Below are 14,335 nucleotides of genomic sequence, written 5' to 3' on the forward strand. Positions count from 1 at the left end.
ATGGACATTCATAAATCACTGAGACATTTATTATCTTAATAGATTAAAATACATGGGGCTATACAATGTTCCTTATTCAATCATAGGAGTCGCGGGAGCGGGTCGTCCGCTCACGCTGTTGAACAGTCGATCCTTGATCATCTGTGCCATCAGACCATGGATCACTTCTATAGTAGTCTTGCAGGCATCCTTGGTAGCCTTGCCGAGTTTGTCCTCAGTTCGCTTCTCGTGAGGATCTGCGCCGGCTACTATGAAGCCTCCACGACCTAGGGTAAAAATAATGTATTCTTGTAGATAAAAATATCTTGCTGTGAAAGTCCATAATATGAATGATAAATGATGATGTCCATCAGGATTGAGGAGCCACTTTTTGTATCTTAATGAAATTTTGTACATATTTAGTAGTAAGTTAAAAAGTATTGGAGGCTCAATCTTGGAATTTGTAGTATAATAGTTCAAAAGTTATATGAACACAAAGGTGGCTCCTCAATCTAAATATTTGGACAGAGGAGCCACGTTGGAACACAGAAAGTATACGATGTACATTCTTGAAAATTTTGTATGATTTAGTAGTAATTGAGCGCAATGCGTACTAAAAATTTAATTCCAGTACCTTTAATATTTAAGAAGATACAATACTTCTAATGTGGCACCTCAACCCGTACAATGAAAGTGTGAATTCCCATGAATCGTAAGTGGCAAATTCAAATTACACCCCATAAACATTTAGTAGTAAGTGTGTCTGAATTTGTAGTACATAAACAATGTAGTAAAACTGAGTGAATTTTGTAAAAAAACGTATTTTATGTGGCTCCTCAATCCTGACGTTTCTGAAATGAGAAATTGCTTGAGTTACCTGAAATCGGAATGGAATTAAAAAAATAAAGACACTAACATTTAGTATAAATTTCTACTAAATATACATGCACAAATGAAAATTGTATGTATTCAATATCTGATAAAAAATCATCTTTTCCATATTCCTTAAGACGTCGCCATTACGGGTGACCATGTAATATGAATAACATCAGGATAAATAGTTGTCAGCTTTGCCGCCAATTTTTTTTATATTCTTTATTATTTTTTATCTCTAATAATTGTCGTCAATCGTCGTGCTGAGTTCCTCTGTATGATCTTATTCTCATTTAGTGCAGCTGACAATTTTACTAAACGTGCATGATTTTTCTAAAATGTGTTGATGTAGCAAAAATGTTCATCAATCAGTTATTAAAACTGCAATATCAGTTTCCTGAACATCACTTGGAAAACTTGCTATTCAAAACACCGACAAAGTTTCTACTAGGAATTAGTCCAGAACAAGGTTTTAATAACTTTCTTAGCAATTCTCCAAAATTAAAATTAAGAATAGATACGCATGCTTGGCAAACCCTTTTGATGCTAGTAGAAAATTCCAGTCATTAAAACCTTTTGAAACTCACATAAAGTTTTTTTTTTTTTTTTTGTGGGTAGTTTGGAAAACAACACAACTAAAAAGAGCTCTTCTGTATTATTTTATTTAAAAATATATAAAACAGTTATTTTACTGTGCAAATGCACTAAAGCACTGCACTCATCTTAGATGCACTCAGTTTTTTATTAATTTTATCTACTACCACTTTCAAAATCACTGCTACAACATCTTTGCAACATGGACCTATACACCAAACTGACTAGCTGCATGGAAGATCTGTCAAACACCTTCACTTCAAGAATGGCCACTTATGAGGAAGAATTGAAGAACGCTGGCAGCACTGAAGCCTCTCATAAGACAATTGCCAGCCTGTCCCGTGATTACAGTGACTTTAAGTGTCTTGTCTGGAAGACACTGAGTGCCCTTAAAATGCAAGTTGAGTTGCTGACACTGGGCTTCGATCGACATGAGATGGCTTCTCGAAGGCAGGTTCTTCTTCTGCATGGTCTGCCGGAGCAGAAGGGCGAAGATACTGTGTCCCGGGCTGTCTCAGTTTTGACAGATAAAATGAAGCTGGGCAATGTTTCTGCACTTGATATTGCATCGTGTCATCGTTTGGGAGCAGATGGTGGCAAGACAAGGCCTCTGTTAATCCGTTTCCAGAGCTACAGCCTGCGCAGCGATGTTTGGAGGAGCAAGACAGTACTGAAGGGCTCCGGGCTGGTTCTGTCTGAGTTCCTGACCAAGCCTAGACATGACACATTTGTTGCCGCTCGAAAACATTTTGGCGTTAAGGAGTGCTGGACATCGGAGGGCAAGATAGTGATACTGCTTCCAAATAAGTCACGCCGGAAGATTGAATCCTTGGCGGAACTGCAGCAATTGATGGTGCAATTTCCGACGTCTGCTACCGTGGCTACTGAACCAGGTCCGAGCGCTCGGTCACCAACCAACAAAACTCCGTCGGGGAAGAGATCGAAGCGGCCAACAAAATAGTTCGTAACGTGTTTTCTTTTTTATTGATTTCTATGTCGGTCACTGTTAATTACTATTTTGTTATTTATTGTCCTGTTACTTTGACATTTGACATAATTTGGCTCGTTCAGAAACCTACTCACAGTGTAGACACGTGTCTTTTGATCTCTTACACTAACTGGCGAGTGCATCGAGATTTTGAGATAGCAGGTAACTGTTATTTAATATTTTAGTACCTTATTTGTTTGTTATATATTTTTATAGAACTATTTATATATATTTATTTTTTATTACGTATATTTATCATGTTTGATCATTTTGATGATAGTTTTGTTTCTTGCTCGTCGTCTTGTGCATCTGATGAGAGTTTTGCTAGTGCGTTCAGTGATGACTCAGTAAATCTTCGCGATCAGCTCTCTACTGCCTTTTCACCATACCGCAAGTTCTTTAACATGGTTCACATAAATGCCCAAAGCATTCCCGCTCATCATGCGGACCTGTTAAGTTCTTTTGACTCCAGCCTTATCCATGCCATCCTTGTTTCAGAAACATTCCTCAAACCAGCACTTCCTTCCACTCAATACTCCTTGCCCGGCTTCAAGCTTGTGCGTAATGACAGAACTGGCAAGGGAGGCGGAGGGGTAGCCATTTATCTTCGTGGCGACATGCCATATAAAATCGTTGATAAGTCTCCGAGTGATTATTCCAAATCTGCTGAGCATTTGTTCATAGAAGTCACTTTTAATTGCAACAAATTATTATTGGGGGTTTTCTATAATCCAGTATGTACCATCGATTATTATTCATCTTTTGAGGCAAAACTTGAACATCTCACACCCTTATATGAGCACACTATTATCCTCGGAGACTTCAACACTTGCTTGATTAAAGATGATGTGCGCAGCCGCAAACTCCGTTCTCTTGTCTCTTCTGTCAATATGCATATCCTTCAGCTTAACGCTACTCATCATGCCCCTCACTGTAATCCTTCTCTTCTAGATCTCATTCTAGTATCAGACCCAAGCAAAGTAGCCACTCATGGTCAACTTCCTGCCTCTTTCTCGTATCATGACCTTCTGTTTCTATCTTACAAGATTCGTCCACCTAAGCGTAAATCCAAATTTCTTTTCCTTCGCAGTTTCAAGAACATTGATATGGATCGTTTGAGGGAAGATGCGGGCAATATTGACTGGTCTCCTGTTTACGACTGCAATGATGTAGACACAATGGTCTCTGAATTTAATAAGTTGGTGTTGGATCTCTTCGACAAACATGCTCCTCTCAAAAAGGTTAGAGTGAGACATCTTCCGGCCCCGTGGTTGTCGGAAAATATTAAACAGATGATGGCGAAAAGGGACAGGGCAAAACGACGTTATAGAAGTAATCCCAGTGAGGAGAACTGGACTTCGTACAAGAGGCTGCGGAATCGCTGCAATCGTCTGTGCAGAGATGCAAAGAGACGCCATATTCATAACTCCATTAAAAACTTTGACACTGCACAAGTATGGCAATTCCTCAAGTCTTTTGGAATCGGCAAGGCTGCTAATGATAGCGCTTCCGATATAGATCTTGATACGATCAACGCACATTTTTCGAAGTCACCAGTCACGCTGGATGACAACGTTAAATCGTGCACTCTCAATTATCTGTCAAATGCTTCTTTGCCAAATTGTACTTCATTTTCCTTCCATCCAGCTACTGACGGGGATATTAAGCGCTCAATTTTATCCATTTCCTCAAAAGCAGTAGGAGATGATGGGCTTCATCTTCGAATGCTTCTTCCCATTCTTGATGTACTTATTCCTGTGATTTTACATCTTATCAACTTCTCCCTATTTACCAGTTCCTTTCCTTCAGCATGGAAAAAAGCCCATGTATTGCCTTTACCCAAGGTACCCAATCCCTCCTCCGTTTCCCAGTTCCGTCCAATATCCATACTTCCAATCCTCTCCAAAGTCCTTGAGAGTGTTGTCAATAATCAACTGTCTCACTTTCTTTCCTCTAACAGCCTGCTGAGTCCATACCAGTCTGGTTTTCGTCCAGGCCATAGCACAGTCTCCGCTCTGGTGAAAATTACGGATGACATCAGACTGGCAATGGAGCACCGGCGCTTAACTGTGTTGGTATTACTGGATTTCAGTAGTGCTTTTAACTCAGTTGATTTTGACATCCTCCTAGGTATCCTCTCCTCTCTTAATATATCTCCGTCTGTAATTGCGTGGTTTAGTTCCTATCTTCGAGGTCGCTCGCAGTCGGTTCGCTCTGACGAGGGTTCCTCTGAGTGGTGTGATCTTGCTGCGGGTGTTCCTCAAGGCGGCGTTCTCTCTCCTCTACTTTTCTCCGTTTTTATTAACGCCATCACAAAGTCACTTACTTCACATTACCATCTCTATGCAGACGATTTGCAGCTTTATCAACATTGTAACCTTGAGGAGCTTCCTAGGACGATTGATGCCATCAATAATGATCTTGACAACATAAGTCAGTGGGCTAAGAGCTTTGGACTTTTAGTCAACCCTTCTAAATCTCAAGCTATCATTGTTGGTGGCAGATATTTTCTAAATAGGTTACAATCTCCTCCGCCGCTCTTGTACGATAATGTTACTATAACTTACTCTTCGCACGTCAAAAACCTGGGTGTGCTAATGGACAGTCACTTGTCTTGGGGTAAACACATTGCGGAAGTAAGCAGGAGAGTATTTTGCACGTTTCAGTCTCTCAAACGGCTCCAAAAGTTCCTGCCTTTTTCAACAAAAATTACTCTCGCTCAGTCGCTTCTTCTCCCACTTTTAGATTATGCTGATGTCTGTTTCCTTGATGCGACTGAGGAACTTCTAGATAAGCTCGAACGTCTGCAGAATCTGTGCATCCGCTTCATTTTCGGGCTCAGGAAGTACGACCACGTGTCGGAATTTCGAAGTCGGTTGAAGTGGTTGCCTATTCGGCGGCGTCGAGATGCTCACATTCTTTCTTTTCTTTTCTCTCTTCTCTACAATCCTCGCTCACCAAGATATCTTTGGGAACGTTTTGAGTTTCTTGTTCCGAGAGGCAAACCTTGTCGCACTTCCTCATCTCTCCTTCTTCGTGTCCCTTCCCACACTACGAGCCGCTATGATGGATCGTTCACTGTTCGTGCTGTGAGACTGTGGAATTCCCTTCCACATTCGATACGCGAAAGCCCATCGTTGGGTGCATTCAAGCGACGAGTAAAGGAATACTATTTATCGACATGAATGATATTTATATTCGTATGTATATATATATATATTATATGTATTATGTTTATGTATTGTGTAGTTTTACTACATATATATGTTTAGTATATTGTTATTTGATATTTTTGTTTAGTTTTCAATGTTTGTTGTGCACTTTTTAATCTACCCTACCACTATCAAATCTCTCCATGGCTTTAAGGTTGGCTGTAAGAGAACCCAATTCTGGGTTAAGCTCGCCATTGTACATAAACTGTCTTTTTTTTTTTATTATTATGTATTGTTAAGTGTGCAATAAAGAATAGAATAAAGTCCTTAAAACCAAGATTTGACATAGGTGCCCGCTTTTTTGCAAAAGAGTGTATTTTAAATACCGTCAGTGGCAGTTGTGGAAAGTCTTTACCAATATAAATAAAATATCGCCTAACACAAGGTAGCTGCTATCAACCGTTAAGGAGTTCCCTAAACGCACTTGTCTTCATTGTCAGGTCTGATATGGTACTCATAACATATTTCGGTGTAAAGATCTCGTCAATACGAAGCCAATGAGCCCAAACACTTGGCAGTTGCTATATGCCGATACGGAGTTCCCTTGATTTTCTGTCGCCTCCATCATCAGGTAAGATCCAAACCTTCACGGTCATATCACGAATAACCTGTTAGCTATGGGACAAAACTGCGAGTAGAAAGAAAAAAAAAACATATCGGTCCAGGCGTCTTCGAGGAAGCGAGTAACAAAGAAAATAACAAGTGACTGAGAACCTGCTCCTTTTTTTAAGTCGGTTACAACAACGCAGCGAATATCTGTTTCATATGTAATGCTGTCATTATTAAAAAAAAATGCAAAGCATCGAATTTACGGACAATGAAAATCAAATCCATTGGCACTACGAAATACTAGGCAGTATGGTTGTAACACTTTAGCCTGCATTTGGAACATTACACCGCTACAGCAATGTTGAATGACAAAGCAAGTTTATTAAATACTTTATTAAGTACTTTTGTATTTAATAATATTTTGTCATTCACGAGGCGGAATCGCAATAAATGCGTTTGCTTACAGAGGTTTAATAAAAAATTGGCGGCAAAGTCGAGAACTACCTATTTATCCTGATTTTTATTCATATTACATGGTCACCCGTAATGACGACGTCTTAAGGAATATGGAAAAGATGATTTTTTATCAGATATTGAATACATACAATTTTCATTTGTGCATGTATATTTAGTAGAAATTTATACTAAATGTTAGTGTCTTTATTTTTTTAATTCCATTCCGATTTCAGGTAACTCAAGCAATTTCTCATTTCAGAAACGTCAGGATTGAGGAGCCACATAAAATACGTTTTTTTACAAAATTCACTCAGTTTTACTACTTTGTTTATGTACTACAAATTCAGACACACTTACTACTAAATGTTTATGGGGTGTAATTTGAATTTGCCTTTCTGTGTTCCAACGTGGCTCCTCAGTCCAAATATTTAGATTGAGGAGCCACCTTTGTGTTCATATAACTTTTGAACTATTATACTACAAATTCCAAGATTGAGCCTACAATACTTTTTAACTTACTACTAAATATGTACAAAATTTCATTAAGATACAAAAAGTGGCTCCTCAATCCTGATGGACATAAATGATGAATTGCTATTTTTATAGTCAACATTTAGGTATTATAAATTACACAGAAAGATAATGCTTTTAAAACACATTGCGCCAACCGCAAATAACTTGGGAACAGGGCAGAAAGAAGAGTTTTCTAACCCAACTCTTTCTTTTGTAGCATATTTATTCAATGTTCAAACACTGCCTACAACTTACCAAGACAAACTTCACTCTGCTCCAACTTATCAGACAGGTCAAATATCTGTCCTGTAGTATAATCTGCATTTGTAATAAGACTGGAGCTACTCAGCGTGTTCACCCAGTACTTGTTCCACAGAGAGTCCAGTAGTCTGCGGTCCAGTGAGGACTTGAAGTAGGAAACTTCTAGCGAGTAGTACTGCTTGCAGTGGACGCCAAAGTCCTCGATTTTGTTGAGGGGAATGGTCTGGTATTCTGAAGGCTCTTCGTTGGCTGGTTTGTAGCCCTGAAAAGATTAACAAATTACTAAATTATATATCGATTGACACTTTGACATGGTAGAAATATGAAACTTAACATAGCAAGTAAAAATAACAACATGATACAACATTATTTTGTGAAATCATTGATGACAATACAACTTACCTTAGGATAAGTCCTAAAAGCACCAAGGCACACTTTGCCAGCCGAGATAGTTCTGACCGGGTCAATGACTATAGCTACAAAAGGCTCCTGGAAGTTCTGGTTCAGCATCTGAGTGGAGACGTCAATGCCTGACAACCAGCAACCATAGCCGGGGTGACTGTGATACCAACCAATTGCATTCTCATGGCGGCCCACCTGAAAATAATATATAGATTTGAAGTCTTTTTGGGAAATTAAATTCCACCTGCGATTTTATGCGTATGTGTTATTGTGTGTTATACGTAAAATAGCATATGTGTTATTTTGATATATAAGCTATATACTATCAAGTTGCTTCAAAAGCCATCTAGTTAAGTAGCTAGGTTTTGCATGAAAGAGAAACAAATATACATACATTAAAACTTTCATGTTTATTAAGTAGCATTAGGTAGATAAATGCTCAATATTTTATTTAACTGCCTTGCATACTCTTTAGTTTTAAAGACATAATCTTGTTCACCTGTTTGGCAGCTTCAATATAAGCAGTCATGTACTCATAGGCCTGTGCTTGAGCATTTACGCGGGTCTCTGTGCCTTCCACTGGCAATGCAAACGAATCCATCACTATCATAGTGTTTGCATCAACTTTTCCTGAAAAATTATTACAAAAGTAAGGTAAGTTAAGGCTTGTAAGTAGTGTGATTGATATGTGATGAGTATGGAATAGTATTATACCTAAAAGTAACCCCATGACTTCCAAAGTTCCTCCTGATCTCGCGTGCATCACCATTTTGAGCAGAGCCAACGCAGATATTTTGATATCTTTGAAGAAATGTGGGCTGCAAAATAAAAGATTAGTATGGTTTTTTGATACCAGAAACCACCATCAATTTGAAGAATTATATTCAGAATAGATGAATATCTTACTCTTTTTCCCATGGTTTAGCAGCTAGAATGTCTTGTTGTTGCTTTTTATCGTAACGATAAATTTCGTCCACACTGGATACGGATTCTATATTGTTTGACATTACCCATGTTTTTTGGGCGATTGATGACTGCGAATCGGCACTGGTGGATGCCATTTTGTGATACTTTGAACAATTTACTTAATTAATACTCTGAAGAATCGAAATATTTTGAACAAGAGAAACAAAAGCAGAAAATGCTGCACACACACACAATGGCAGGCAGCGTATTCAGCGTATTGACAGTGACACTGTGACACTGACTGACACTGACAGCACAGCGGCGACGTTAAAATGTCACCGCTGTTCGAGTAAGAAGCTTTTAAGTTTATGAGACGCCACGAACGGAGCTCACGAGCACAACGAGGCACCTGCTGAAGCACTCGGTAGGTTTGTTTGAATTAGGTGACGAATTAACATATTTAGTTCAATGGATATGCAGCAACGCAGTTTCTGATAATCTAGAAACACAGGAGCTAGCCAAGACAAACTTTTCGTCGCTATTTTGATAAAAGAAGAAAATGAATCATGCGGTAGTTCATACTTTTAAAAATAATATACGGTATTGGTATTTGTTTGGTGCTAATGAACCTTAGCAACATCATAGGATTTACGCTACCAAATAACATCCGCACCGTTTCTGCATCACAATTCCCTGTTGCCTGATAAGAGAATAGGACAAGACTATTAGGTCAGAGCAAAACACTTAACACTTTATAATAAAAGGTGGTCTTAAAAGGCATTGCCTTTATTACTAAGTTTAGACTTTTAGACCATTAACTTCATTAAAACAAAGATTATGGATTGAACCTGTCACGTACTATTATAGCCGGTAAGTACTTTTTTAAGATATTGTTTTATTCGTCTTGTTTATGTCGGTAAGACTTGTTAACTTTGCGTAAGATTTATGTTAATGATGACGCGATGACGTCATAAAAATCTGCAATAACATTACGGGGCTTTCTAAAAGCTTACATCAGCCGGTTGATTAAAGGTCTAAGTACCGGCATTCATTTCATCATACAACATCATAGCATGACTCATAAAATCAAGAGTTGGAAACATTAGGTAATTTAATAAAAATGAAAACAAAGAATTGATGGCATATTAACAAAGTATTTAACAATAGATCGATATTTTCTATTCTGCGTTATCAAAGAATTTTAAAAGTAAAATCAATTATTAGAATTTTCTTCCTTATCTCTGCTATGTTAGCACTATTTCACCCACCAACATCTGTTCAAGTGACGTCAGATTTTCTATCTCTGCCCATTGAGTACTACAATATGTCCTTTCCTTGTCTTGCATGCAATCGCCCCCATTTTGCTAACGCCCCCTTGATAAGGTTCAACCAATCAGAATGAACCACATACACATTTTCGAGAATCGAGAGAATTCATTATTTCTCGTTGAGAATCCGAACATGTACGACGCAATCGGTAACAGCTCGCCCGCGAGGAAATATCATATAAAAGTGCTATAGCAAATGGTTGATACGGAAACGCTAATATTATGTTAAAGTTAAGACACTGAATAATCGTCAACTACCGGTGTTGTGGAGTGTTTGTTTATAAGGTGTGTTTATACAAATCAACAAGATGAGCGCCCCTATAATCATCACGGTGCCTAACAACTACCTGGCCATGGAGGCGGTCGAGGAGCTGGAGTCCAAGGTGGTGGTGGACCTGCCTTCACCTGCGCCCTCCAGAAAGCGCCGCTTGGACCACTTAACATGGGAGGAGAAGATGCAAAGAAAGTGAGTCATTGATAATTTTGATGAAACATTGCTTGCGTGTCGCGTAATGCCTTTGTAGACAGGGAGGTCAACTTATAGTGGAGTTGATCGTACAATGACATCTCGCAGTTACTAGATTTTTCTTTATTGTTGTTTATGCAGCTGTTTAGTGAATCACAAATAGTGAACTAAATTAAAGTAATAATGGTATGATATACCGATACATAATCACAAATGCCATAAAATACAAATCATGTAAAATTTCAATTCTGAATTTCGCACACTGCAACAATTCCAAAGTGTAATGACCTCACGTACCGTTATGTACAGTTACGTACAGCGAGTTAACACTTAACACCTTCAATAAACACATTTTAGCGTCAGCAAATTGTTATATCTAGTTTGTTTGTTTGTTTATTAGGAAGCTGAAGAACCGCGTAGCGGCTCAGACTTCGCGCGACAGAAAGAAGGCGAAAATGGATGAGATGGAGAGTCGGATTAAATACTTCATGGACATGAATGAGAAGTTAACGAGTGAAGTTGAGAGCTTGAAGGCGCTGAACGAGCGTCTGTTGAGCGAGAACGCTACGCTTCGCAGCGAAGCGGCGGCGGCGCGGACCGTCGCGGGGGCCCCTAGACCGGCAGAGTCTACTCCTCAGCAGAAGGAAGGGCCCCCGCCGGCGATCCGCGCGGCGCGCCTGCTGCTGGCGATGTGTCTCCTCTCGCAGACCTCCTCGCACACTTCGACTCCGACGAGTACCTCGATACCCTCACTCAACTTGCAGACTCCCTCTTCAAAGAAATTGATGCAAGTGCTGCAGGAACGCCTCAAAATGTAAGTTCAGAATCAAATAATTATGTATGTATGTAATGGCTTCTGTTGCCGACTATACACTTTCGTAAAATTTCCTGTTTGTCACAATAAAATTGACCAACTTCCTTTTGGTTTGTAAAAGTTGAAATTTTCCAAGTCACTGACTGGAAATTTTTGCCTTAATACGTAGTAATAGTTAATAAATATAATAAATATATATATAATAAATATATAATAAATATAATAGTTAATAAGTAATAGTTAATACGTAGTAGTAGTCACTTAAATAATGTCTACCTGTGTAACTATGTTTATCTGTTATCAAACATGACCTAGATGATGTAATGTGGCACAAGCATTGCATCATTAGATACAGGTAGAAAGAGTCCAAAACAACCAGTTCTTAACCGGTTTGTTACGTAGGTAAATAATGAATGCAGTTTATGTCACTGTGCACTTTACTCCTACTGCAAACTACACCATAATATTATCAGACTTAAGATTCATATGTGAAAAGCAAATTACTTATAAATCCTTTCTCTTGTTCCAGGACACAATCAGGCAAACTGGAGAGTGCATTGAAGGAACTAAAGTGGTGGGGACCCCAGCAGAGCACCTGGAATCCAGTGAAGGTGCAGTCGTAGACATGAAGCACGACGTCGACAGGATAATGTCCCAACATTCCTATGCGCATCCTTACAAACCAGAGATTGTTGTCACCGACACAGAAGAAGTACAAATTAAGGAAGAGAACAATGACAAAGGAGACATGTTCTATGCGAGCTGTGATGAAGCCAATGACTGCATCACAATCGAAGTGCCATGTGAGGAACACATAGAAGAAACTCCTCTACAGGTTACAACAGACTTCAGTTCCCTGACAGACAACTGTCCGGGCATCACTCTGGAGTGTGACATGAAAATGCTCTCTCCTATGACCATGTCACCCAAATCTATAGAGGAGAATCTAGGCCTGTCACCTTCGCACACGATCCTGAGCTCAGACCTGGGTTACGAATCATTGGCATCACCACTCAGTGAGCCTGAATCTATGGACTTGTCAGACTTTTGGTGTGAATCATTTTCAGAATTATTCCCCGGTCTAGCGTAGAATGTTTCTGCATCACGACTCCCACCAAAGACTGACTAGTTTATAAGTTTTAAGTTATTGAATCTGTGTATGTACTATATTGTTAAGTTATGAAATGACAAATTTAATTAGGGTTTGATCACCTGTTTATTGTTAAGTAAATGTTTTTTAATATATTATAACAAATTATAATTTAGTGTTTAGTTAGGATGCACATAGGTTGTAAGTAAATAAACAATGTCCTGTCGAACTTTGTTGTTTTATTTACTTGGAATTTTATCTTCATTGTTTACAACAAAGAACATGACCAGTCATCTACTAAACATACCTGACATACATTTTTGCTACGATCAGTGTGGCTACATAGTTTAGTTGCAACTTTTTTTTAAAAAAGTTTAAATGTTTTTATTAATTGGAGATCATTGATAAATGTAGAGTCCCAAACGATAATTTATTATTTTCAATGCTATAAAGGGTATCAAAAAATTATGTAATGCAGCCGGAAGCATCCGACCCCAACATAGATGGGTAAGGGCTCGGAGGATGAGCCGGAAGCATCCGATTTCATTAAAATGATAATATCAATTTTGAAACAGCACATAATGTGGACTGCGACGTCAACGCCTATAGATATAAATTCACTACCGAGTTGTTATCACCTTGAAATGAAATAATACAAAGCCGTGTAAATACTATTCATTATATCAACTGTGTTGTCTGAATTTTCCAGTACCTATCTTACATACACTACATTATGTCGATAAGCTAATTAGTGAACTCATCCTTATCACTAATTACTTATCGTTAAATACGTTTTATCGTGCCTGGGCGGTTTTTACGCTTCTCACTTATCAGCACTGAAAGGAAAGCACGACTATTGATATCTAACTCCGTTTGATATAGCAATGTAGGTATCTATAGACAATTGGAAGAAACCGGAGTTACCCACCGACCCACGCTTGTTATGATAGTTATGGGGAATCCCAAGTCCCAAATTCGTGTTTGATATTTTTCCCAATCAATTGCCAGTAGGTCAATTTGTTTTGGTTCGAGAATATAATTTAATTTGTATAATATGTTGGTAGGTAGTATAGTTTTCTATGAACTTATTTTTGATCAGCTACAATCATTGTTACAACCAACAAACCCATACGAAACTTGAGGTTTATGGAGAATGTGGTGCGGAGTGCAAGTTAGTCATGAGTGTCATGCCCCAGTTAGCTGACCAACTGACCATTTACACCATTGTGTAGCCAGAAAACTTTTACTCAGATGATTCATTCAAATAGGCAGAAGCAGAAATCGTGTTTTGCCTATGAGTATGAGGGTGTGTCATGAGTATGATGAAAGTCAGTCGTGCTAAATAGCATGAATGATGCAAAAAAAATCTATATTGCGAATAGAAAGTAGATAAACTACATAAATAAATACAACAGCTGATCCTGATATGGATGTAACCAATGTAACATGTCTAAGAACCACCACTGGGACACCCTATACAGCTCTAATTTTTAACGTATCCGTATATAGGTATTTGTAGGTAGGACCACAGACAGACACAAGTAGCGATAATTAACATCATATCACCTCTCTTTTGTATTTATCACATCCATACCTTATTCAACGTCGTGCTGCAATATGTAATTATTTCTTTAATAGTAGTCTAGATAGTATCGTTCAAGGGGATTCCTGGAAACGCCCACTGTCCTTCAGGTTTCAACGTTACTCATCATGCCAAATTCATACCTAAATTTGTAGACACAGCTGTCTACAAAAATATTAATATTCTACAATAAGTCTTTGCAAATAAACGTAAGTAGGTACATACTACATATAGAACACATTAAAAACCAGTAAAACTCCATACTTACCAGTTTGAGTACATTCGGCTTATGTTTAACTGATCACCAGATATAGTAACAAAT

The 14,335-nt window shown here is 38.5% G+C and overlaps 3 protein-coding genes across 3 annotated transcripts; 2 read left to right on the forward strand and 1 right to left on the reverse strand.

Annotated features, from left to right (window-relative positions):
• Nucleotide 1: 1 nt before the first annotated feature.
• On the reverse strand, nucleotides 2-9,019 carry LOC124631187 (COP9 signalosome complex subunit 5). Its single transcript, XM_047165417.1, has 6 exons — nucleotides 8,734-9,019; nucleotides 8,542-8,645; nucleotides 8,327-8,457; nucleotides 7,828-8,022; nucleotides 7,420-7,687; nucleotides 2-266 (listed from the first exon to the last, which is right to left on the reverse strand). Exons 1-6 carry the CDS (start codon nucleotides 8,886-8,888, stop codon nucleotides 73-75), a joined length of 1,047 nt encoding a protein of 348 aa, XP_047021373.1. The 5' UTR covers nucleotides 8,889-9,019; the 3' UTR covers nucleotides 2-72.
• On the forward strand, nucleotides 1,452-3,441 carry LOC124631188. The gene has a single exon (XM_047165418.1). It carries the CDS (start codon nucleotides 1,649-1,651, stop codon nucleotides 2,405-2,407), a length of 759 nt encoding a protein of 252 aa, XP_047021374.1. The 5' UTR covers nucleotides 1,452-1,648; the 3' UTR covers nucleotides 2,408-3,441.
• A 1,135-nt stretch (nucleotides 9,020-10,154) lies between the features above and the next one.
• LOC124631189 (X-box-binding protein 1) lies at nucleotides 10,155-12,660 on the forward strand. The gene is made up of 3 exons (XM_047165420.1): nucleotides 10,155-10,527; nucleotides 10,928-11,341; nucleotides 11,871-12,660. Exons 1-3 carry the CDS (start codon nucleotides 10,370-10,372, stop codon nucleotides 11,962-11,964), a joined length of 666 nt encoding a protein of 221 aa, XP_047021376.1. The 5' UTR covers nucleotides 10,155-10,369; the 3' UTR covers nucleotides 11,965-12,660.
• Nucleotides 12,661-14,335: the final 1,675 nt, after the last annotated feature.

The sequence above is a fragment of the Helicoverpa zea genome, chromosome 6 (genome assembly GCF_022581195.2).
Source record: "Helicoverpa zea isolate HzStark_Cry1AcR chromosome 6, ilHelZeax1.1, whole genome shotgun sequence".
Lineage (NCBI taxonomy): Eukaryota > Metazoa > Arthropoda > Insecta > Lepidoptera > Noctuidae > Helicoverpa > Helicoverpa zea.